At 42.1% G+C, this 23,711-nt stretch overlaps 1 protein-coding gene across 4 annotated transcripts in view; it reads left to right on the top strand.

Moving 5' to 3' along the window:
* Window positions 1–22,758, top strand: part of hmgcra (3-hydroxy-3-methylglutaryl-CoA reductase a) — a 44,428-nt gene extending 21,670 nt beyond the window's left edge. Inside the window, exons 12-20 of one of the 4 annotated variants that reach the window (XM_049764217.1) lie at window positions 5,924–6,118; window positions 6,194–6,352; window positions 10,744–10,901; window positions 10,993–11,098; window positions 11,224–11,394; window positions 18,787–18,927; window positions 19,002–19,160; window positions 22,072–22,226; window positions 22,435–22,758. In XM_049764217.1, the coding sequence (XP_049620174.1) occupies window positions 5,924–6,118; window positions 6,194–6,352; window positions 10,744–10,901; window positions 10,993–11,098; window positions 11,224–11,394; window positions 18,787–18,927; window positions 19,002–19,160; window positions 22,072–22,226; window positions 22,435–22,477 (1,287 nt within the window). In that variant the 3' untranslated portion in view covers window positions 22,478–22,758. Of the gene's footprint in view, window positions 1–5,923; window positions 6,119–6,193; window positions 6,353–10,743; window positions 10,902–10,992; window positions 11,099–11,223; window positions 11,395–14,665; window positions 15,070–18,786; window positions 18,928–19,001; window positions 19,161–22,071; window positions 22,227–22,434 lie in introns of those variants that run through there. The other 3 variants (XM_049764219.2, XM_049764218.2, XM_049764220.2) reach the window with 3 other exon arrangements.
* Window positions 22,759–23,711: the final 953 nt, after the last annotated feature.

The raw sequence follows: 23,711 nt of genomic DNA, 5'->3' as shown, positions 1-23,711 counted from the left end.
GCCAGATACGACCCGCCACATCATTTTATGTGGCCCGCGAAGACAAATTGTGCATCAAATTCGTGTGTCATTACTAGAATTGCAAATTGTCTTCACTTTTAATATCTTTATTTTAAATATTTGACTAGTTTTTACTCGTCTGATTTGAAAACGAGTTATTTGTCAATTTCTTTTGTAGCTTTTACTGTATATAATATGAGGTGCTCATACATTTATTTGAGTTGACAGTCATAATCGCCCTCCGAAAGAAGCTATGACTACAATGTGACCCGTGAAAAAAATGAGTTTGACACCCTTGCTCTAAACGCTTCCTATAGCTTCCAATGAGAGTCTGGATTCTGGTTGAAGGTATTTTGACCATTCTTCTTTACAAAACATCTCCAGTTACGGGTATTTAAGGTGACTTGTTAAAGGTGAAGTTCGCATGGATTCAAGTCAGTATCAGCAGATTCTTGCAAACAATATTTAAGAATCAGTGACAAAGTTGAAATTGCGCAGTGGCTGGATACCTCAACAGGACAACGACCCCAAACACTGCTCAACTTCTACTAAGGCATTCATCCAGAGGAACAAGTATAACATTCTGGAATGGCCATCTCAGTCCCTAGACCTAAATATTATTGAAAATCTGTGGTGTGATTTAAAGCAAGCTGTCCGTGGTCAGAAACCATCAAACCTGACTGAACAGCAGATATTTTGTCAAGAAGAATTGTCAAGAATACCTTCAACCAGAATCCAGACTTTCATTGGAAGCTATAGGAAGTGTCTAGATCAGTGGTTCTTAACCGTCCACGGATGGCCGAACACACCGGAACACAAAGGCATTAATACTTCACTTTAAGTGAACGACTGTGGTAGCATCATCTTTTTTCAAAGTTCTAAAAGCCATGAGTGAAGGTTGTCAGAGATTTGATTGCAAGCCATTGTGACATAATGCACAGTATGAACATTAACAATGCACTTAAATACAGAAACAGGAAAAAACGATTTAATGATTGAATTAAGATGGAGAGCATGTAAATTAAATAAACATTGTACCGTATTTTTCGGACTAAAGGTCGCTCCGGAATATACGTCGCATTAGCCATAAAATGCACAATAAAGTGAAAAAAAAAAACATTTATAAGTCGCTCCGGAGTATAAATCACATTTTGGGGGAAATTTATTCGACAAAATCCAACACCAAGAACAGACATGAACGAGCAACAACAGGCTAAACGATAGGTATGCTAACGTGACATAAACACAAACAAAGAGCTGAGAACGTTCCTGACGTAACATTCAAAGTTATTCAAATAACTATTACATAAATAACATGTTTATCAAACTATCTGTGTCACTCCAATTCATTAAATCCATCGATCGTCCTTTATGGAAACGACGCCGCGTATGCGCCGCGCCGCTGACGTCTAAATATTCTAAATATTCCACAGACCCATATAACGATATATAAAGTATATATCAGGGTTCACCAAACTTTCTTAAACCAAGAGCTACTTCCTGGGTACTGATTAAGGCAAAGGGCTACCAATTTGACACACACTTCTGAAATAGCCAATTTCCTCAATTTAGCTTTCACCATGTGTTATTATTTTCATTTCCAGTTCACGTGTAAGTGTGATTTTAACAAGAATAGCAAAAATACAGTCAAACCTCAGTTTTCGACCACAATCCGTTACAGAAGGTGGTTCGAGAAGCGAATCGATCGAATTCCAAAATTAGTTTTCCCATTACAAATAATAAAAAAAAACATTTTAGTCCGTTCCAAGACCAAAAAAAAGCCTTTTTTTAAACAATTTTTTCATTTGCGCATTTTTGTCCGATCGCGCAACTGCAGCGCACCGCCAAACGCGCAACAACAAAGCGTCGCCCACCGCGCAACTGAACCACACTGGTCGCATTATTGTGACAGAGCTGTCGCTGAAATTTAGAAAATATTTTTAAAGTCCTGATGTACTTTCCAGAATTTAAGTGGACCTAAGTGCGCAGGGAGCTTAATTTTGTCCGATCGCGTAAGTGCAGCGCACCGCCGAACGCGCAACCGTAGCGTGTCGGCGAACGCGCAACTGCACCGCGCTGGTCGCATTATTGTGACAGAGCCGTCCCTAAAATTTTGAAAATATTTTAAAGTCCTGATGTACTTTCCAAAATTCAAGTGGACCTCAGTGCGCAGGGAGCTTAATTTGGTCCGATCGCGCAACCCCAGCGCGCCGGCCACTCACTGTCGCATTGCTTTAAGAGTGTCTTTGTGTTTTAGGATGGCTTTACTGCTCCCACTTGCTTTCTTTGGAGGCATGATTAGGGGTTAATACAATCCTCAAAGTAACGAGAGTACAATAACAACGGAGTCAGTCGGCATCCGGGCTGCGCGGTAGGGTTTTCCCGGGTCCTCCTGGCTCATCTCGCGAGGTTCAACCTCCGAATTTTGTTCGACAACCGAAGCAAAAAAATCTCGAATTTTTTTGTTCGAATTCCGATTTGTTCGAGAACCAGTACGTTTGAAAACCGAGGTTTGACTGTAAAATAAATAGATGCAGCTCACTGAAAAGTGCCGCTATTTGAGCTAATTTTAGAACAGTCCTGCGGGCGACTCATGCGGTCCTCACGGGCAACCTAGTGCCCGCAGGCACCGTGTTAGTGACCCCTGTTTTAGAGGGTCCTAATGCTGTTTTCTTTGCACAAATGATAGTATTTATTTATCAATGGCTACTCTACGTGTTACGTGAAGTCCTCTGATTGGTTTATCGACCCGATCTACGTAAAATGTAATGTCCTCTGATTGGTTCATCGGGTCTACATATCACGCCTGTTTATTACGTCTCTGTGTGGCAGAAGCCACACAAAACAACTTTACAGATTTGCACAAACGGTAGTATTTATTTATCAATGGCGATAGAGGTACGTACTTTTCACAAACGATAATATTTATTGACCAATGGCGGCAGAGGTACGTACTCTTCTACATCCAGTCCTCTGACTAGTTTACCGCCCTGATCTACATAAAACATAATGTCCTCTGATTGGTTCATCAGGTGATTGTATATTACGCGATAGTATTTATTTACCAATGGCGGCGGAGGTATGTACACCTCTACGTGTTACATCCAGTCCTCTGATTGTTTTTTTGGGAATTTGGTCCGCACAAAAGGCGCACCTTATTAAAAGGCGCACCTTAATTTTTTGAGAAGTTTAAAGGCTTTAAAGTACGCCTTATGGTGCGGAAAATATGGTATTAATCGAAAAGGATGTGCCAAGTGCATTTTTATAACTTACTGGCAGCCATCAAAATTAACAAAGTCGATAATAATGGTAAGCAGTTCAAAGTTCCCATGGCAATGACAAAGGGATGTCTTGTGGCTAGTACAAATCGCCGTACAGTAAAAGGAACTAGGAGGAGTATTGTGGTAAATACAAGACGAGACACAAAAATAGAAACACCAGATATTTATCAAATGTTACATTATCCTTTCTCCATCAAGACCTCAATGTGGGAGGTCAGGAGATACACTTTATCATAAAAAAAATACTTAGATGGCTTATGTTGGGTAGTCTTTCCTAATTTGTAGCTACAGGTACCGTAATTTTCGGTATATAAGCTGCACCGGTGTATAAGCCGCACCAGCTAAAATTCGGGATTTTTTTAATTAGTTTCTTACATAAGCTGCTCCGGACTATAAGCCGCACGTGCACACACGTTTTTTACAACGAAAGACAGTACACAGAAAAAGTTTTAATAACATACTTTAACATGTCTTTCTAAACATTGCCTGTGACGCAGCAGTAGAACCGCAGCAACACGGAAGTGTGCACACGAGTTATTAACAAAGAAATACTGGACACAGAAAGCTTTTTTAAAGTTTTAATAACATACCTTAACATTTCTTTCCAAACACTGCCTGTGACGCGGCAGTAATACCGCAGCAACATGGAAGTAACACAGCACTAATAGGGTTTGATTAAACCCAACACAATGTCATCAACATCAACTGCCTTTAGCTTAAAAGCGGCATCATATGCATTTCTTTTGTCCCCCATAATGACGGTTTGTGTATAAAAGCTTCCTTTCAGTAATGTCCGTCTTGATTGCGTTCTGCGTGATGCGCGAAATGTTGTAAACACAAACTTGCACCTCTTCTTCGGCGCATTATCTCTTCTTCGTCTGTCTCGCTCTTGCTTCCTGCTAGAGCGCCCTCTGGAGGCCCGTCGCTGAAATTTATAAAATATTTTTAAAGTCCTGATGTACGTAATTTCCAAAATTTAAGTGGACCTCAGTGCGCAGGGAGCTTAATTTGGTCCGATCGCGCAACCGCAGCGCACCGGGCGCTCACTGTTGCATTGCTTTAAGAACGTCTTTGTGTTTTAGGATGGCTTTACTGCTCCCGCTTGCTTTCTTTGGAGGCATGATTAGGGGTTAATACAATCCTCAAAGTAACAAAAATACAATAACTACGGAGTCAGTCGGCATCCGGGCCGCGCGGTCGGGTTTTCTTGGGTCCTCTCGGCTCATCTCGCGAGGTTCGACCTCCGAATTTTGTTCAACAACTGACGCAAACAAATTTAGAATTTTTTGTTCAAATTCCGATTTGTTCGAGAACCGGGACGTTCGGAAACCGAGGTTTGACTGTAAAATAAATAGATGCAGCTCACTGACAAGTGCCGCTATTTGAGCTCATTTTAGAACAGTCCTGCGGGCGACTCATGCGGTCCTCACGGGCGACCTAGTGCCCGTGGGCACCATGTTGGTGACCCCTGGTATATATCAAATAACTATCATATAAACAACAATATTATCAAACCGTCTGTGTCACTCCAAATAATTAAATCCATCGATCAAATTCCTCGTCCTTTGTCAACAACGCCGCGTGTGCGCCGCTGACGTCAGCCTCGTCGTTATTCCACAGATTAGTATATAACTATATTGTAGCGTTAACAAAGTACCAGGAAAGACGTGGGTTTGGTAAACGGCTCTTTATTTAACAAAACAAGCGTTCAATGAGCCAACAACTACTGAACTGTAACGATAAAAACATATACAAGTTGCTACACGAATTAAAATATATCAAATAACTATCATATAAACAACAATATTATCAAACCATCTGTGTCACTCCAAATCATTAAATCCATTGATCAAATTCCTCATCCTTTGTCAACAACGCCGCGCGTGCGCAGCTGACGTCAGCCTCGTCGTTATTCCACAGATCTAGTATATAACTCTCTCTCGTGTAACGTCAGAGCTCCAACTTGGTGTCGTGGAGCCACGCCAGCATATCTGCTCCCAGGTCAAAGAGGCCGGCCTCCGAGGGTGGTCTATATAGGGCGCAGATGTTGATGATGTGGTCGGCTGTCTGCTCGGGGTCTCCGCACTCGCATGCCGCATTGTCCGCCAGTTCAAACCTTCTGTGTCACTCCAAATCATTAAATCCTTCAAACTCTTTGTCCTTCGTGTCACAAACAAAGCTGCTCATGATGCCGGTAGTAGTGGGGCCCTTCGTCATCCCGTGATCGAATCTTTGTCCTTTATGTAAACAACCGCCGCGCCGCTGACGTCACTTGAAATTCAAATTACAGTAATCCCTTGCTACATCGCAGTTCGTTTATCGCGGTTTCACTTTTTTTTTTAATTTAGAAAATTTGTGAAAAAATTCACATATAAGTCGCTCCTCAGTATAAGTCGCCCCCCCACCCAAACTATGAAAAAAAATGCAATTTATAGTCCGAAAAATACAGTATGTAAATAAATATTTGAAAACAAAATGTTCTCAAAGTTTAAGTGCGCATGCATAGTAACTCGTTAAAACTGAACTGTAATTGACAAATGGACTATTCTAGATGTAAAAACTGTTTATGATGTTTCAACCGTACAACAATTGTCATCTGATCTCAAACAGATCCATGACACAGCGTGACATTTGTTTTGCAGCAAGGGCCCCGTTTCCTGAGTGATGCTGAGGTGATAATGCTGGTCAACTCCAAACACATTCCAGCTTACAAACTGGAGGCCGTCATGGAGAGGCCTGAGAGAGGTGTGGCCATACGGAGACAGATGATTTCAGCAAAGCTTTCCTTTCCCTCTGCACTCTCATCTTTGCCATTCACAGATTATGACTACTCCAAGGTAAACTGATTCAAATGAAGGAAACACAAATAATCTTTTCTGCATATTAAACAAAGCTATGACTGTGTCCTTCAGGTTATGGGCACCTGCTGTGAAAATGTGATTGGATATATGCCTGTGCCGGTGGGGGTGGCTGGGCCACTACATCTGGATGGGAAGCAGTTCCACGTTCCCATGGCAACAACAGAGGGATGCCTTGTGGCTAGCACGAATCGGGGATGTCGGGCAATAGCGGTGAATTTTGTAGTTTTGAAGATGTAAACCAGGGGTGCCCAATACGTCGATTGCGATTGACCGGTCGATCGCCTCGCCACTACTGGTCGATCGCATGACATTAAAATGTTTTTGGGGTTTTTTCGCACTTGACACGTGCGCAAACAACGACGCTAACAACACAACACGAACGCTCGCGAGTTCCCTCCAATTGTCAGATCCCTGTTTTTTCTCTTAAACTTAAGAAAGGGTATAAAAAGGGCAGCTGGACATAGTAAAAAGATTTTTTTAAAAAAGTATCACTTTCATAGGGAATGGGAGGACTTTTTTTCATGTTGACATATATATATGTGTCACCATATATATATAGTTCCATGTGTGATCATTTGGACTTCCGAAAATTACGTCAGCCATATATATATATATATATATATATATAAATTACTTATTTTTTTAGTGGGTAGATCTTTGTGACTTGGTCATTTCAAAAGTAGCTCACGAGCTGAAAATGTTTGGGCACCCCTGATGTAAACGATACATAGCATATGTCCTAAAGGGAGCTGTCACCGATTTGGAACTTTCTCAGCCATTTTAGTGCCTGAACTTGCACCCCAAGTCTCAGCTTGTTATTCGTGTTGTTAGCATTGAATGAGTGCTGGATCAGTTCGAGTGACTCGCTCACACTCGCTTTCTCTCACTGGCTTGCTCGCCCTTTCTCATTCTCGCATGTGCTATGTAATGTGGGTTTTTTTTGTTTTAGAGAGTAATTAATCAATCGGCTTTATTTATTGCATGTAAAACGTCTCGTAGTTCCACTTTTCACCATTAAGTAACAATGTCAATCCATTTGCTATGAATCAGAAACCCTGTGATATAGAGGATTGCTGTAATTTGGAAGCTTAAGTTCTGTGACACCAACTCTTGAACTTTTCTGTCACAATTTATAACTGTATACTGTATAGGCTTATAAAAGGATATATCTTCACACCATTATTATTGGTACCATGAAAGAATACTAGAGAGCCAAATATTACTGTATTTTTCGCACCATAAGGCACTTAAAAGCCTTCAATTTTCTCAAATAAGGTTTTTAATGAGGTGCATTTTTTTGTGTGGACCGAATTCCAATAATAATTCTGTAATATGTAGACTCGATGAACCAATCAGAGGACATTGTTTTATGTAGATCGGGGACTTTACGTAACATGTAGAGTATGTGCTTCCGCCATCATTGGTAAATAAATACTATCGTTTTTTTGCAAAACAAACAGCATTGGGACCCTCTAAAATGGCACACACAAAGAGACATGCTTACGAGGCACAATTAGAGCTTTCTAGAAAGCCGGGATCATTGCTGAAGAGCAACGTGACAATGACGAGACAATGATGAGAGGGAACTTGTTTAACGAGAGGGTCGTGTTTAATGGCAAACTTCCCCAACTCTTTAATTCGGATACAGAAGATGAGGACTTTGATGGATTTGCGTATGAATATTGATTAACAACGTGAGTACTATCTATCTATCTATCTATCTATCTATCTATCTATCTATCTATCTATCTATCTATCTATCTATCTATCTATCTATCTATCTATCTATCTATCTATCTATATTCACTTTGTGCCTTGTGGCACATAAGTCTTTCACAGAGCACTTCCACTTGTCACGGTCAGCTGCTGCAATCCTTGCTTCAGACCATGACTTCCATCCTGCGTCTTTCCTTACTTTCTCAACATTACGCCTCCAGGTGGCCTTCGGTCTTCCTTTCCTTCTTTTTCCTTCTGGTACCCAGGTCAAGGCTGTGTTACAGTCGTTGTTGTGGTCCTGCCATACGTAGTACGTGTCCAATCATTTTCCATCTACGCATCCTAACGTCACTCAATGGCTTCATTTCAGCTCTCTCTAGTTACTAGAATGCGGAGTATTCTTCGTAGGCATCGGTTGTGGAACACATCAATTGCCTTGCTGTCCCCTTTATTCATTTTCCACGTTTCGCATCCATACAGCAGTAGTATCACTACTAGCGTCTTATAAAGCTTTAGCTTGGTTCTTCTTAAGATGTCATTGGAGCTCCAGGTCTTTTTAAGTTTGATAAATGGCCCTCTTGCTTTTGACAGCTTATTCTTCAGATCTTTCATACCGCCTCCCTCTTTACATACTATTGCTCCCAAGTGAACTGGTCTACATCCTCAATATCTTGCTCATTGATCTTGATTCGTTCCTGTTTTTTTGCATTTATCCTCATTGTTTTTGTCTTTTGCGTATTGATCTTGAGTCCTACTCGCTTGGCTTCTGCATTCATTCGGGTTGTTTTATTCTGCATATTGTGTTTTGTAGAGGAGAGTAACGCTATATCATCTGCGAAGTCCAAATCATCAAGTTTTGATGTCAGCATCCATCTAATTCCATTGTCTCCTTCTTGAACTGTTCTTCTCATAATCCAGTCTATCACAATTAAAAAGAAGAACCCTGACATATTGCATCCTTGTTTTACGCCGGTTCTGATGTTGAACCACTCGCATACTTTCCCTTGGTCTTCTACCGCACACTGGGTCTCTCATTGCACAGTGTCTTTGTTAGTCCATAAAGTGTTTTCATGTGTTGTTTTCTTGCAGCAGATTCAGCTTCACTTGCAATGTCCTCCATCCATTTCCTTTTGTCTGCTTTTATACTTCTCTTCACCTCTTTGTTCTTCTCTGCATACTTCTCTTTTAACTGCTTCTTGATTCTTTCAGAATGTGTTCCCAGGATCTTCTTATTTATTTAATCTGTTTGCTCTACGAGGCTCCATGATTCCTTGCTGATCCATGGTTTCTTCTTTTTCCGTGGTGTACCCAATACTGCCTCCGCTACTTCTGTGTATGCCCTCTCCATTACTTGGAAGTCACGCTCTACCTCTTCATCTCCTGTTCCTCCTCGCTCTTCCTCTTCCAGTACTTGATACCTGTTTCTTAGACCGATAGTGAAGGTCTTGAACATGTTTTCGTTCTTCAGTTTTGCAATGTCATACTTGATTCTGGTGTTTTTCCTTTCTTTTTGTCGTCTCATCAGTCTTAGCTTGATAATTGTACATACAAGATAATGGTCACTTCCAATGTCTGCAGACCTGTGTACTCTTGTATCATTCACTGAGTTCCTAAATCATTTATTGATGAGTGTGTGATCAATCTGATTCCTGGTCTTCCCATCTGGAGATACCCACGTTGCTTTGTGTATGTCTTTATGTGGAAACAGCGTACGTGTTGTGACTAGTTCGTTCATGTCACACATTTCGCACAGCCTTTCTCTGTTGTTATTCAGCGTTCCGAGTCCGTGCTTGACCATGACCCTGCCGTAATCTTGGTGTCCATGTCCTACTTTGGCATTCATGTCTCCTGTTACAATCAACATGTCGTGTTTGTTTCTGCTATCTAGTACATCTTGCAGCCTCGTGTAGAATTCGTCCTTTGCTTACTCTTCTGCATCTTCTGTGGGTGCGTAAATATGTATAATCGTTAACTTAATTTGTTGGGAGTGGTACCTGGCTTGAATGATTCTTTCTTTCACTGGAGTTCAGTCAATCAGGGCTCTTGTTGCTGCCTTCAACATGAGTGTGCCTACGCCTTGTCTGTGGTTGTCGTAGTCTCTTCCTGAGTAGATGATGGTTTCTCCTTCTGCCAGTTCCACTCTTCCTTGTCCTGTCCAGTGTGTTTCGCTGATACCCATGATGTCCATTCCTCTGTTGGTCATTTCTCTTGCTGCTAGCGTGATGTTGCCGCTTACGTATAGTGTTCGTACATTCGAGTTTCCAATCTTCATAGTGTTTTTTGGGTGCAGCAGTGGTCTATTCGGCCCAAGGGCGTCCTGTTGGCTTTGGCCCCTGTGTGTCATCGTGTCTTGGTTACAGGACTGGCTACAGCGTTCCCCTGATTTGTTGTGTGCGCTCTGCTTCTGGTTTCTGTAATAATGCTTTTTTCCGGGAGCGGGTTATCAGCCCACAGCCCAACCCCCAACCTGGAGGGCCAGTGGAATCGCTCTTTGTCTGGTCTCTACCCTTCGACCTGTTCGGCATGGGTGACCCTGCCAGGAGTGCAATACTCCAGCCGACATAGCTCTAGAGGTCATGGAGACACGCAAACCACCCCACCACGATAAGGTGGTGATCCAGTCGAGGTGGCGTGAGTACAGTACAGTAAATGGTTAAATCCTAGAATAAAGTACAACCAAACTCACTGTCTTGCTTGATGATTTTTGTTGTTGTTGATTTTGTTTACCGTAAGTCCTGACATGCATGCGCCCAATAATGCGGTATACCCTATGTGTCGATTAAGTACAGAAGACCCTCTGAAATTGAGTGCCTTATGGTGCAAAAAATACAGTTCTTTTGCATTTTGTGAGTGTCTGACTGGCTATGTCTTCTGTACTTCTGTAGCTTGGAGGTGGAGCCAGGAGTCGCATACTTGCTGACAGTATGACACGAGGACCTGTGGTGAGGCTGCCTTCTGCCTGCCAGGCTGCTGAGGTTAAAGCCTGGCTAGAGAGCACACATGGTTTCCAGACAATCAGAGAAGCCTTTGACAACACTAGCAGGTACACTGACCACACCTGTTAACATGTAGTCTACATGTCCGCATGAAGTGTTTACCATGATGAGGCACATTTGTGGTTGACGTTGTGGCAGGTTTGCTCGGCTCCAGAAACTTCTTGTTGGTCTGGCTGGAAGAAATCTGTACATTCGTTTTCATGCTAAGACAGGGGATGCAATGGGAATGAATATGATCTCAAAGGTAATTAACAAAGAGCTTTGTGAGAGTCATTATGTCAATGTAATAAAATTTTATTCTGACATGAAAAATTAGCATGGCAAATTAATGGTGTACTTGTGATCATCGTGTGTTGTGTCCTGGTGCAGGGTACAGAGCAAGCTTTGAACAAACTTCAGCAGCACTTTCCTGAGGTGCACGTTTTGGCTGTCAGTGGGAACTACTGTACGGATAAGAAACCAGCTGCAGTCAACTGGATAGAGGGCAGAGGAAAATCGGCAGTCTGTGAGGCCACTATCCCTTCTAATGTAGTCAGAGAGGTAAGGTTAGGTTTATCTTGTTTGCAAAATATTTTGTCTCTGGCAAAGTAATCCCTTTAAAGCAGACATACGGTTGCAAGAAGTACATGACAAAATTACCTGGATTTCTGCATAAATATTCATAAAATGTAATTGTAATTAGTCATATTTATGACAGACAACACAGTTTGCTTCATCGGATACTACATACACACACAAACAATTAGAGGTGGGGGAAATTTCCGATTCTTAGATTAATCGCGATTCGGCCATGGAAGAATCGAGAACGATTCACAAACATCCAAATTCCGATTATTTAAATATGCCAAGTAAAGCGGAACTAAAATACAGTAAGCGCATTCTCCGAGACGTTATGTGTAACGGACCAAGAGCACAGTGGCACACTCAACACACTTCCGCAGTACACTCCTCCAGAAAAAAAACAATTTTGGAAATGAATTGGACAAAAGCTACGTTGTATGCAAGATTTGTCGCGCTAAAATAAAATACTTTGGTAACACAACGAATATGAGAAGTCATACAGCACGATTCCACCCTATAGAGAAGGTGGGAAAGCCGGCTGCTGCTGTTGCTAATAGCAGCCAGAGAACAATGAGGACGCTCTGAGTAAGCTGCCAAACACATCGCAAAAGGCCAAGCGAATTATGAACGGCATTGCGGAATTCATTGCAATGGGTTTGCAACCGTACTCGGTTGTAGAAAATCAGGGATTTTGGAGAATGATAGAGGCAACGGAGCCGAGGTACGTCATCCCATCCCGACGCTATTTCACAGACACGGCCGTCCCGGCACTCTACAAGCAGACTAAAGCAGAAATAACATCATCGCTGTTGAATGCAGACAGAGTCGCCGTTACATGTCATTTGTTACTCTAACTACGCATTTCATAACCGATGAGTGGGAGCTGAAAGCACACGTGCTTCAAACAAGAGCAATGCATGAAAGCCACATTCTGTGAGACAAAAAGAAATGTGGAAAAAGTGTATCATATACATACATTAAAAATGCATCAATAATCGTTTTATAATCAAATCGTAGCCTCTGAATCGTAATCGAATCGTGAAGTGCCTCAAGATTCCTACCCCTACAAACAATTGTGTTTCCATGTTTTTTTTAACTCATGTAAACAGAATGCTGATTTTGCATGTTATTACTGGTTTGTCGTTCTTTGGCAGCAATAAGCACAACCAAACATTTCCTGTATTGGCAAAACTGTTTCACTTTTGCAATATGGTTGGGACTAGGGTGTTCACGTGAAGTAAACAATACCACCTAAACTGGACTAGACAGACAGCTAAAATTCATAACAGTCAGAGTCACGTTTACTTATTGAGGAGACTAAGGTACTTCGACATAATCAGGGCCTTGCTCAGGACCTTTTATGACACTGTGGTGTCTTCTGCATCATTTTGTCATTGTGTGTTTGAGAGAAGGCATCTTGGGCAGAGATGAGAAAAGACTTTACTGAGCAGTTGAGAAAGCTAGCTCTGTCCTAGGCTGCTAACCGGATTGCATAAAGTTGGTTGAGGACAGAAGGATGCCAAATTATCTTCAAATTATAAGTTAAAAGTTAAAGTCCCAATGATCTTCACACACACATCTGGGTGTGGTGAAATTTGTCCTCTGCATTTAACCCATCCCCGTGTGATTTTGATCTATCCCCTGGGGGAGAGGGGAGTAGTGAGCAGCAACGGTGCCACGCTCGAGAATCATTTGGTGATCTAACCCCCCAATTCCAACCCTTAATGCTGAGTGCCAAGCAGGGAGGCAATGGGTCCCATTTTTATAGTCTTTAGTATGACCCGGCCGGGGTTTGAACCCACAACCTTCCAGTCTCAGGGCGGACACTCTGCCATGAGGCCACTGAGCTGGAATCTATCTTGAATGTCCCAACCGCTGCAATAATCTGCAATGTCCCCAAAGGAGCTCCTTCAGTGTCAGACTTATATTTATATACCCTATAAGTGCAGAAAGGAACTCTACTTCAAGTCAATTCTGCCCACAGCAAGATCAAGATGTTCAATTCCACTAAATAACGATATAGCAGGGATGAGAATCTTCAGCGGAGCCACAGATTTCCATGTTTTTTTCCGTCGGGAGTATCATTTTTGTGAATCGTGTAGATCCGTTGAGAAAATCGTTTTTATATGGGGGGGTTGGGACAAGTAGTTCGGGATCAGGAACTGCTTTAGATGGGCATGGCTCGAGAGCAGTGTCATCTTACAACTCGGAACACAAAGACGCTCTTAAAGCAATGCGACAGTGAGCGCCCGGCGCGCTGCGGTTGCGCGATCGGATTGAATTAAGGTCCACTTAAATTTTGGAAAGTACATCAGGACTTTAAAAATATTTTCTAAATTTCAGCGACGGCTCTGTCAAAATAATGCGATCAGCGCGGTGCAGTTGCGCGGTCGGTGACGCGCTACGTTTGCGCGTTCGGCGGTGCACTGCAGTTGTGCGATCGGACAAAATTAAGCTCCCTGCGCACTTAGGTCCACTTGAATTTTGGAAAGTACATCAGGAGTCTAAAAATATTTTCTAAATTTCAGCGACGGCTCTGTCACAATAATGCAACCAGCGCGGGGCAGTTGCGCGGTCGGTGACGCACTACGGTTGCGCGTTCGGCGGTGCACTGCAGTTGCACGATCAGACAAAAATGCGCAAATGAAAAAATGCTTAAAAAAGTCTTGGAACGGATTAAAAAAAATTCCATTATTTGTAATGGAAAAAATATATTCGGAATTCGACAGATTCGCTTCTCGAACCGCCTTCTGGAACGGATTGTGGTCGAAAACCGAGGCTTGACTGTATTATTCAAGATTCAAGAGTTTTTTATTCGCCATGTTTGAGCGTGCCAAACAAGGAATTTGACTTCGGTAAATCACACCCTCTGTTCAACATTTAGGTGACTAACAACAGCACTCAGGACATGTGAAAAATGAAAGATATTCTCAAACATCCCCTGATCTTAAACTGATCTTAAATTATATTCACCTTGGTAGCCCACCAAGCAGGAATATTTTTTTAACAAAACTGTTGAAATTGAGTGATGAAATTAATGGTTTTGGGGTTGCTATACTGCCAAAATACAGGAGTTTCCAGGGAGCTTTTCCCCCTTAGCCCCCTCCGGAGCGTTGCCCGTGGCCCCTAATAGAAATTAATTAAAAATAAACCACTTTAACAGCAGGCTGCTGAATGTCCATCTGTATACTAGAAATGGATAAAGGTGGCAAGTGATGTATCAAATCTCCTCAACCTCGCCCGCCGCTAGGCTGTTACTTCTCTCCCAGCAGGATGTACTCTACTTTGAAACGGCGTGGATGGCCTCGGCGAGGTATCTCCAATTAATGCTCTTACTGGCTTTCCATTGAAGACCTTTTCCACGATGCCGCTTCCTGATACACGTTTAGAATTTGTCCTGTAGCCCCTGCAGCCCCCAATGGGGGCCTGTGGCCCCTGGCCCACTGCAGCCCCCATTGGCCCCCCCTGTGGCAAGTAAGGGGGGGCATGCGGCCCCCAGACCCCGGCTACTTTTCAGTGTTTTTTTCATTTGCCGTTCTCATCCCTGATATAGGACTAGGGCTATCACTGTATAATATTTATTAGATTTGATCGTTTAGTCCATTATTGAGCAAGTAATCAAATAATTGTATTAAATTTATTTTTTGCTATGAAGTTTGTTGTAATTGTTTTTTTTTCTCTAGAATTACTGCTAAAGTACCATTTTTTATGTTCTGTATTTTTCAATGATCAAACAAATCAAACAAAATAAGCAACAATTAAGCGATACCAAAAGAGAGCATGTGATGTTGTACACCAACTCTTTGAAACTGAGAGCTAATTTTGGCTACTAGTTTAGGCTGCTTCAGGTTTACTGTTTCAATTTCAGGATCCTTGTATTGCAGCTGCAGAAAATATATATTTTCAGAATACATTAAACTGTCTATAATTTGTTTCTTTTAATTGATTATGATTGAGTCACTTGTCTTAACTTTCAGAAAATGGGAGTAAATGACTGTAGTAATGCATTAAAAATATATATTATTCCTGAGTAACTGACAGTGTGAGTCCATGGTTGGCGCGGGAATTGTCATGGTAAATATTTCCTCGGTAAATTTGTCTGTCAAAATTCCACTACCAAGCATGAATGTTTGTATGAAAGGAAGGGGGAAAATTGCATATGCAAATGACATATAATCAGTATCCCACACTCTCCCGGCAGCTAGTGACGCATGATTAGTTACAGTATGATCACAACATCACTTCCAGCCAATCATGTATTGTTTACATCTACCTCCGTTGGCGCGTTAGCACTTATGTTACGATTGTAGAATGGGTGAAAACGCAAATATTGTGTCACTTTTCGCATGTCAAAACATACTATTTTGCTTCCGAGTCATGTCAAACAACTTTGAATGACACCCCTCCAGTGTTTTGGGGGGAGGAGGAGGTAGTAGTAACTACGTGACACAATCCCTCAAATCAAATCTTAGTGATTTGGTAAGTTCCCTGCTTTGGAATGAAGACGCGTACACTACATTTTGCCTTGAAGTGCCAGGAAAAAAAAGATAATAAAATACTCATACACATGACTGATGCAAGTCAGTCAGGATCTCAAAGGGATGCACCAACTACTGAAGACTACAGGACAGGTCATGTGTCATCTGCCCCATATAACTCAGCCCTGATTTATGTCATGCAATACCATAATGCACACTTATTGTCTCATGGTGGTGAGTGTGTGGCATACTGCAACTGAATCTAATGCAGTAATCTAATCATCACTTAACGTCAGTATTATGTATCGTAATAACATTGAGCGTGGCAAAAAGACACCCGAAAATCTTAGTGGTTTGGTAAGTTCCCTGACTTTCAAAAGGAAGACTCACACTACAGGTATTCAGAGACCCTTCCGAATCACCAAGCTTCTCACCCTATGGCTAAGGGAGAGCCTGGACACCCTGCTCATTTTGACCACTTGTATCCAGGATCTTGTTCTTTCGGTCTCGACCAATAGCTGGTGACCATAGGTGAGGGTAGGAACATAGATCGACCGAGAGATTCGCCTTTCGGCTCAGCTCTTTCTTCACCACGACAGACCGGTACAGAGTGTGCATCACAGCACACGCTGCATCAATCTACCTGTCGATCTCCCCCTCCATCCTACCCTCAGTCGTGAACAAGACCCCAAGATACTTGAACTTCTTCACTTGAAGGATTTCATCTAAGACACAGAGAGGGCATTCCAACCTTTTCCAATTGAGGACCATGGTCCATTTTGGCCCCTCCCATAGGTGTTGAGCCCGTGGGAAGGAGGTGCTGATTTTTATCCTAAGCGCTTCATAGTCAGCTGCGAACCGCTGCAGTGGGAATTGGAGATTATGGCTTGAAAACGCCAACAGAACCACACCATCTGCAAAAAGCAGAGATGCAACTCTGAGGCCTCCAAACCGTACCCCTTCAACTTCTCAGCTGTGCCTAAAAATTCTGCCCACAAAGGTTATGAGGGCAGTCCAAACCTCACCGGAAACAAATCAGATTTACTGCCGGCAATGCAGACCAAATTCTGACATCAGTTGTATAGGGACTGAACTGCCCTTATCAAGGTGTTCGGTACCCCATACTACCGAAGCAACCCCCACAGAACTCCCTGACGGACATGGTCCCACGCCTTCTCCGACCCTCCTTTCAGACACCCCTGAATAGACCTTACCACAAAGGCTGAGGAGTGTGATCCCTCTGTAGTTGTTACACACCCTCCGGGTCCCCCTTCTTGAAAACGGGAATCGCCACCCTACTCTGCCAGTCAAGAGGCACTGTCCCCAATGTCCATGCAATGTTGTAGAGGTGTGTCAACAAGGACAGCCCCACAACATCAAGAGCCTTTAGGAACTCCGGGCAGATGTCATCCACCCTTGGGGATTTGCCACCGAGGAGTATTTTTAACCACTTTGGTGACTTCAACCCCGGAGAAGCCCACCACTGCCTCCTCCAGGACATGGGAAAAGTTCTGCTTGAGGTTGTAGTTGAAACATTTTCTAGAGGGGATTCTGCCAGAGGCTCCCAGCAAATCCTCACAATACATTTGAGACCAGGTCAGACCGGCATCTTCCCCCACCATTGGAGCTAACACACCACCAGGAGGTGATGAGTTGACAGCTCTGCCCATCTCTTCACCAAAGTGTCCAAAACATGTGTCCATACCCCCCTTCAGTCCAGCTCACTGTGCACCCTGACCATTTTGGCCCCTCACATGGGGAGCCCTCCAAGTGCTTGCCATTGAGACGCATCCGGGCAAAGGAAAACAAAATCCACGATTATCCTTCATCATTAGGGATCCTGGAGTTGTGCTTTGTCTGGCCCCTCACCTCGGACCTGTTTGCCATGGGTGACCCTGCCAACTTAGCTCCGAGGATCATTGGGACACAAAAACCCCTCCACCATAATAAGGTGATGGCTCATGAAGGAGTAATAATTACAGTTAAATGTCATGAAAATGTTTAATGAAAATCATAATTCAATAAATTCCTTAGAAAGACCCAAAACAATAGTTTGTAAAGCATCTCGTGTGTTTACATACATTAAATATGTTGAAAGATAAGTGTTGAAAACAAGGACTGATATAAATTTAGTTCTGAATTGCTGAGGTATTCGTTAGCTTGATTTCTTGGGGAGATGGCCTAGAAAAAAGGGCGAGCTGATTCAACCAAGGAACAGCATGAGTTTCCCCTCGCTGCTATGTTAGTGCCCTCATTTCATTTGTGGGGATTCGGCACAATTGTCACTTCCTTATTGATGATATGGTATGGTTTTCGTTTATTTAAAACAGAGACAGTGCACAACACATTGACCATGACAAGGTTGAGAAAGATGCTCAGTGCCAGGTTATAGCATAAATGCTAATTTACACCTGTAGTCCCTGAGCAGGTTGTTAATAACTGTTAATAACTAGGCCCATTTCTACTAATACAAAATGCAGTTAGCCATCCAGCGATGACCACAACCTTAAAAAAAAATACAAATTCCCCAAAGTGTTCTCTTTTGTTATTTGGGTTACAGTTGCCATGTGCATGCATGAGCAGTGATCATAGCAACATAGTGGCAAAAACAGTTGACATTGTGGTTAACTACACTCAAATCTGGCTACAAAAATGTTGTACTGTTTTGCCAAATTGACTAAAAGATTTTATAAACCAGCGCCAACCCGGTAGTTGTACACCATACTCACCTGACTTTTATGCAAACAGCATGGTTTCAGTTTCTGCTCACTGACAATGTGTGTGTAAATCATTGTCATATAGAAAATGAATATTTGTTGTTTTTGAAAGAAAACTCAATGTTCTCAGCTCTCAATTTGGTGGTGTTTACTTACAGTGAGTACTATCATCACAGGTTTTGAAAACCTCGGCAGAAGCTCTGGTGGAGGTCAATGTCAATAAAAACCTTGTTGGGTCGGCGATGGCTGGCAGCATTGGTGGATTTAATGCACATGCAGCTAACCTGGTAGCAGCCATATACATTGCCTGTGGACAGGTAATATCATTCTATCGCTGCTCATGTTATTTGGATTCCTAGGTTAATAGTGTAGCCGTATGTGTGCACCCCAGGATCCTGCCCAGTCGGTGAGCAGCAGTAACTGCATCACCCTGATGGAGGTGTCAGGCCCTACAGGAGAAGACCTTCACATCAGCTGCACCATGCCCTCAATAGAGCTTGGCACTGTAGGGGGTGGAACAAACCTGCGTCCCCAACAAGCTTGCCTCCAGGTATACCGTATTTTCCGGACTATAAGTCGCTCCGGAGTATAAGTCGCACCAGCCATAAAATGCCCCAAAAAGTGAAAAAAACATATATAAGTCGCTCCGGAGTATAAGTCGCATTTTGGGGGTCAATTTATTCGACAAAATCCCACACCAAAAACAGTCATGAACGAGCAACAACAGGCTAAACAATAGCAACAACAGGCTAAACGATAGGTATGCTAACGTGACAAATACAAACAAAGAGCTGAGAACGGGCCTGACGTAACATATAGAGTGATTAAGGACAACTATTACATGAATAACATGTTTATAAAACCATCGGTGTCACTCCAATTCATTAAATAGCAACAACAGGCTAAACGATAGGTATGCTAACGTGACAAACACAAACAAAGAGCTGAGAACAGGCCAAATAATAATAAATAATAATAATAAATATAAGAGGAGCAAAAATAGAGCAAGTGTACATACAGCAGACAGTGGACTTGGATATGGTGCTTTAAAGTGTTAATTGCTTTATTTGATGTTTTCTCCATTTTTTATGTTTTGAATATGTTCAAGATAAAGATATAAAAGCATGTGAAGTGATCAACTATACTAAAAATAACATGGGAAGTGGTCAACTATACTTGTAAGTAAGTGATGTCTTAATGCTCAAGTAAAAATTTGTGAAATAAAACATATATAAGTCGCTCCTGAGTATAAGTCGCCCCCCCACCCAAACTATGAAAAAAAGCGCGACTTATAGTCCGGAAATTACGGTACTCACATTGCATGACCATAAATAATTAGTGCAAGTAGTGTAATGGTGCATTCACATTAATGTTGTTCTTGTGCCTAAAAAGGTATCATTGTTGAAATATTGGAATGTGTCATTGCAAAAGTAAGATTTTTATTTTTTCCTCAAAGACACTAGAGGGGATGGAAAACCTGCTAAGATGGAAAGACCTGGAGTGAGTTCAGATGCATAACATTGCTCAAAATGACAGCATAGGGACATCCCCATTATATGCGTTTAACAATAAAACTGACAGCTCAGTATTATTGTTTTAAAATGTCTGATTTGTTTTGTCATGTACAAGACAGGACAACCAGGTGCAGCCCAAACTTCAGTTTATTTAGAGAAAGGGAAAAAGGGAAGTGGAAGAATGGGGTTCCAGGTTGGGCAGCCAAGGGATTGTCAGGGCTGAGTGACCACAGGTGCCGGGACACGACTGGACGTTTAACAGGGTTGGAGGTAGGCAAGCAAGTAGGCGGGCAGAACAGCAGGCAGGTGGGCAGGTAGGTGGGCAGACAGGCAGGCAGGTGGAGGATAACGGGGAAGGAGAACAGGCATAGTTGGTTGGGTCAGGCAATGTCCAGACCGATGGTTGTTGGGTCAGGCAGGGTTTGGTAACAGAGATCAGTTTCAGAGACAGCCAGGAACGGGTAGCAACGCGGACGAACTGACAAGGAATGACGGGAAACAGGCGTTTAACTCTTTAAATGCCAAGTGTTTTTGGAAAAGACAACCCCTAAAATCCCAAACAATTTCGAGCATTTTCATTCATTTTTCAAGGCCTACAGAATATTGTTTGCTATGGCTATGTAAACATGGGTGGCACCAAAGAAAGATTAGACTCCATTCTTTCCACAGAAAAAAAAGTATGATTCTACCTTATACTGTTCTTTAGTTATTACCATTTGAAAATAGCTTGGTTTCACTCAAATCAGCAATCTCAGAGAAAATGAGGAGAAAATGAGTTTGAAAAATTACTTTTTGTGCCAAACTCTGCACAACTGTGATTTTGACAATACTTTTTGGTTTAGTGACAACTCAACAGCCCTTCCCTTCTATAAAACATGAACAAAAATAATGAAAATGTGTTTTTCATGGCAAAAACATTTATTGTCATATTTGATAATGTGCTCAATCAGCAACATTTTCACATTTGAAAATCTATTTGGAAATTTTGGGCCATTTACAGAGATGTTTGCTCACAATGCGTGTGCGTGTTTTGCTATTTAAAAGGGATGTATTTGTGTGCATCAGAATACTCGTCAGATGACAGCAATTTATCCGAACTGTGGCACAAAGCACACAGTATGTGTATGCCTGAGCCGGCGATGGCTTTTGGAGCGGACTTCCGTGTCTGTCGCATACTCACAGCCGTCTCCTCTAAATTCGCTCCATCGTGTTGCTCTACCGGACTCACTAAAAGCAATAGTTTGTTTAATTGTAAGCTGCTTGAAAGCCAATCGCTTCCATTTTCTCTCACTCTCGGACTTCTTCCTCCACAACTACACTTTCCATTGTGCTTCCATTTGGGCTGGGTTTGCAGTTTACGTGACCTCTTTATGAGCCAGCAAGAGCAACTCTGCCATCAAGTGGTTGGGGTTGACCACTACAATGCTCTATAGAACTGATTTTAAATGGAGAGGTGGCCAGGAGAGTCTTATTGACCCATTAATCAAATTAAAATAAGTTGACGGGAATACTTGTCAACAGGATATTACGTCATTAATGTCAATGACAGGTATTCTCGTCGCTGGCATACAAAGAGTTGAATACATGCCCAGATGAGCGCTGAATGTGTGAAGGCACGCAGTGGCGTGGTTGTTGGCCGTGTGTGGTAGAAAGCTACCCAGCCGGGTGAATCTAGAGCGGAGACGTGACATTTTTTCACACAGTCGTAGGGGAGATTCGACATGTTTACAAGCACCTTTTGGTGCGATGATAAAAAAAAAAAAAAATCCCAGGGTTTTTGACGGACTGAACAATAGCATATGACTTTGACCAGTAACAATTGCCATTTTATAATTGGAATTTATTTTTTGGATTGTTTTGGGAAAAGTGAAGGTTGCGTTTTAATGCCACATGATTTTCCCCCAAAAAAATCTCTGAGTCAGGAATTGTGTTTGTGCTTGTGGTCAGATGCTGGGTGTACAGGGGGCCAGTGAAACTTGTCCAGGGGAGAATGCCAGGCAGCTTGCCAAAGTGGTGTGTGCCACTGTGCTGGCTGGAGAACTGTCACTCATGTCTGCTCTGGCAGCTGGCCATCTGGTTAAGAGTCACATGACTCATAACAGGTAAGGATTTTTTAGGTAGTTTGCTGTTGAAATTTAAATGTTTTTGTTGTATTTAAGTACATTTTTATTTCATAGAAATAACCAAAAGATGTGAAAACTGTACTTGATTTGAGAGTGATTGTTAAATGAAAGGACATCACAAGGCTTAAATTCTAGCTTATTTTAAGATAAGCTTATATAAGCATAAAAAAAATTATTCCGTCTTTAGATCCAAAGTGAACCTCCAAGAGATGGGAACCTGCGTCAAGTAAGCCTCCTGAGAGTATGACAGCATGGCTCACCTCTGAGCCCTGTTACTGACTGTATCAGCTCGTCCAGGACCATATCGCCAAATAAGAGACTGAGATGACTGCGGACTTAAAGTGCTTTCAAAATAACACATGTATATGGTCTGGACATGGTGTGGTCTGTTTCGCTTCAACCATATGATTTTATTTCAATGTGAATTGAGTTTGTATAAAATCATACAATAAATGCACATCATCACCTTTATTAAAATGAAAAATAAAAAAGTTAGCTGTGTTATGTTGAACAGGTGCTGGTGCTATATTGATTGATTGAAACTTTATTGATCCCCGGGATGGGGAAATTCAGGTTCCCAGCAGCATTCATACCACAGAGTGGGTATATATGTAAAAGACACACAGATGACATGAGCACAACTCAATAGGCTCTTATAAAGCTGCCACACAACGGCGCCACAAAGAAAGCGAATAAGTGCGAAGGTTAAAAGCTATCAAAGCAAAGCAACAAGACAAGAACAAAGGAGAAAAGTAACAGCGGGCCAGCTGGTAAGAGGCCTAAATATTTTAAATGGTACCGCCAACCAGCCCCTCTCGATACCATAAGACAGGGGTGTCCAAACTTTATGCAAAGAGGGCCAGATTTGGTGAGGTGAAAATGTGTGAGGGCCGACCATTCAGCCTGACATTCCTCACATAGAACACAAATAAATCTAAACAAATTTACTAAGTCACTCATTTCATATTTGCCTTTTTTTATTGATATTTTAAGAAGCTTAAACATATCTTAGGTTCATTTGAAACATGACATATTTTTGGCAATTAAATGTTCACTGCAGACATGTCATTATTGGAACTTTTAAATTCAAAACAGAGAAATAGCTAATCTTATTCAGATGTGCAAACATTGACCACAAGTCTCAGTGCATAAATATATTTATAACTGTGGTTTTGATAGTCACAAAACAAAATGTATTCACTGGGATTTTAGAATTTAGTCGTCTCAGATGACAGATGACTTCCCTGCACTAATGTGAAGGGTGATACTGAGATTTGGACTGCAGTACATAGGCCAGGTCTGGCTCAAAGGTTGTGGTTTTGATGAGCAAGATGTCACGCAGGTGAGAGTCAGTTAGTCGTGTCCTCACACGGCTGTTGTTAAAGTTCATAACCGAAAAGGTCTTCTCACACAAATACGTCGAGCCAAACAAGTTCAGCATTTTCTTAGCAAATGTTCGAATCT

This window comes from Syngnathus scovelli, chromosome 3, assembly GCF_024217435.2.
Source record: "Syngnathus scovelli strain Florida chromosome 3, RoL_Ssco_1.2, whole genome shotgun sequence".
Lineage (NCBI taxonomy): Eukaryota > Metazoa > Chordata > Actinopteri > Syngnathiformes > Syngnathidae > Syngnathus > Syngnathus scovelli.
This window is presented reverse-complemented; position numbering and strand designations above follow the sequence as displayed.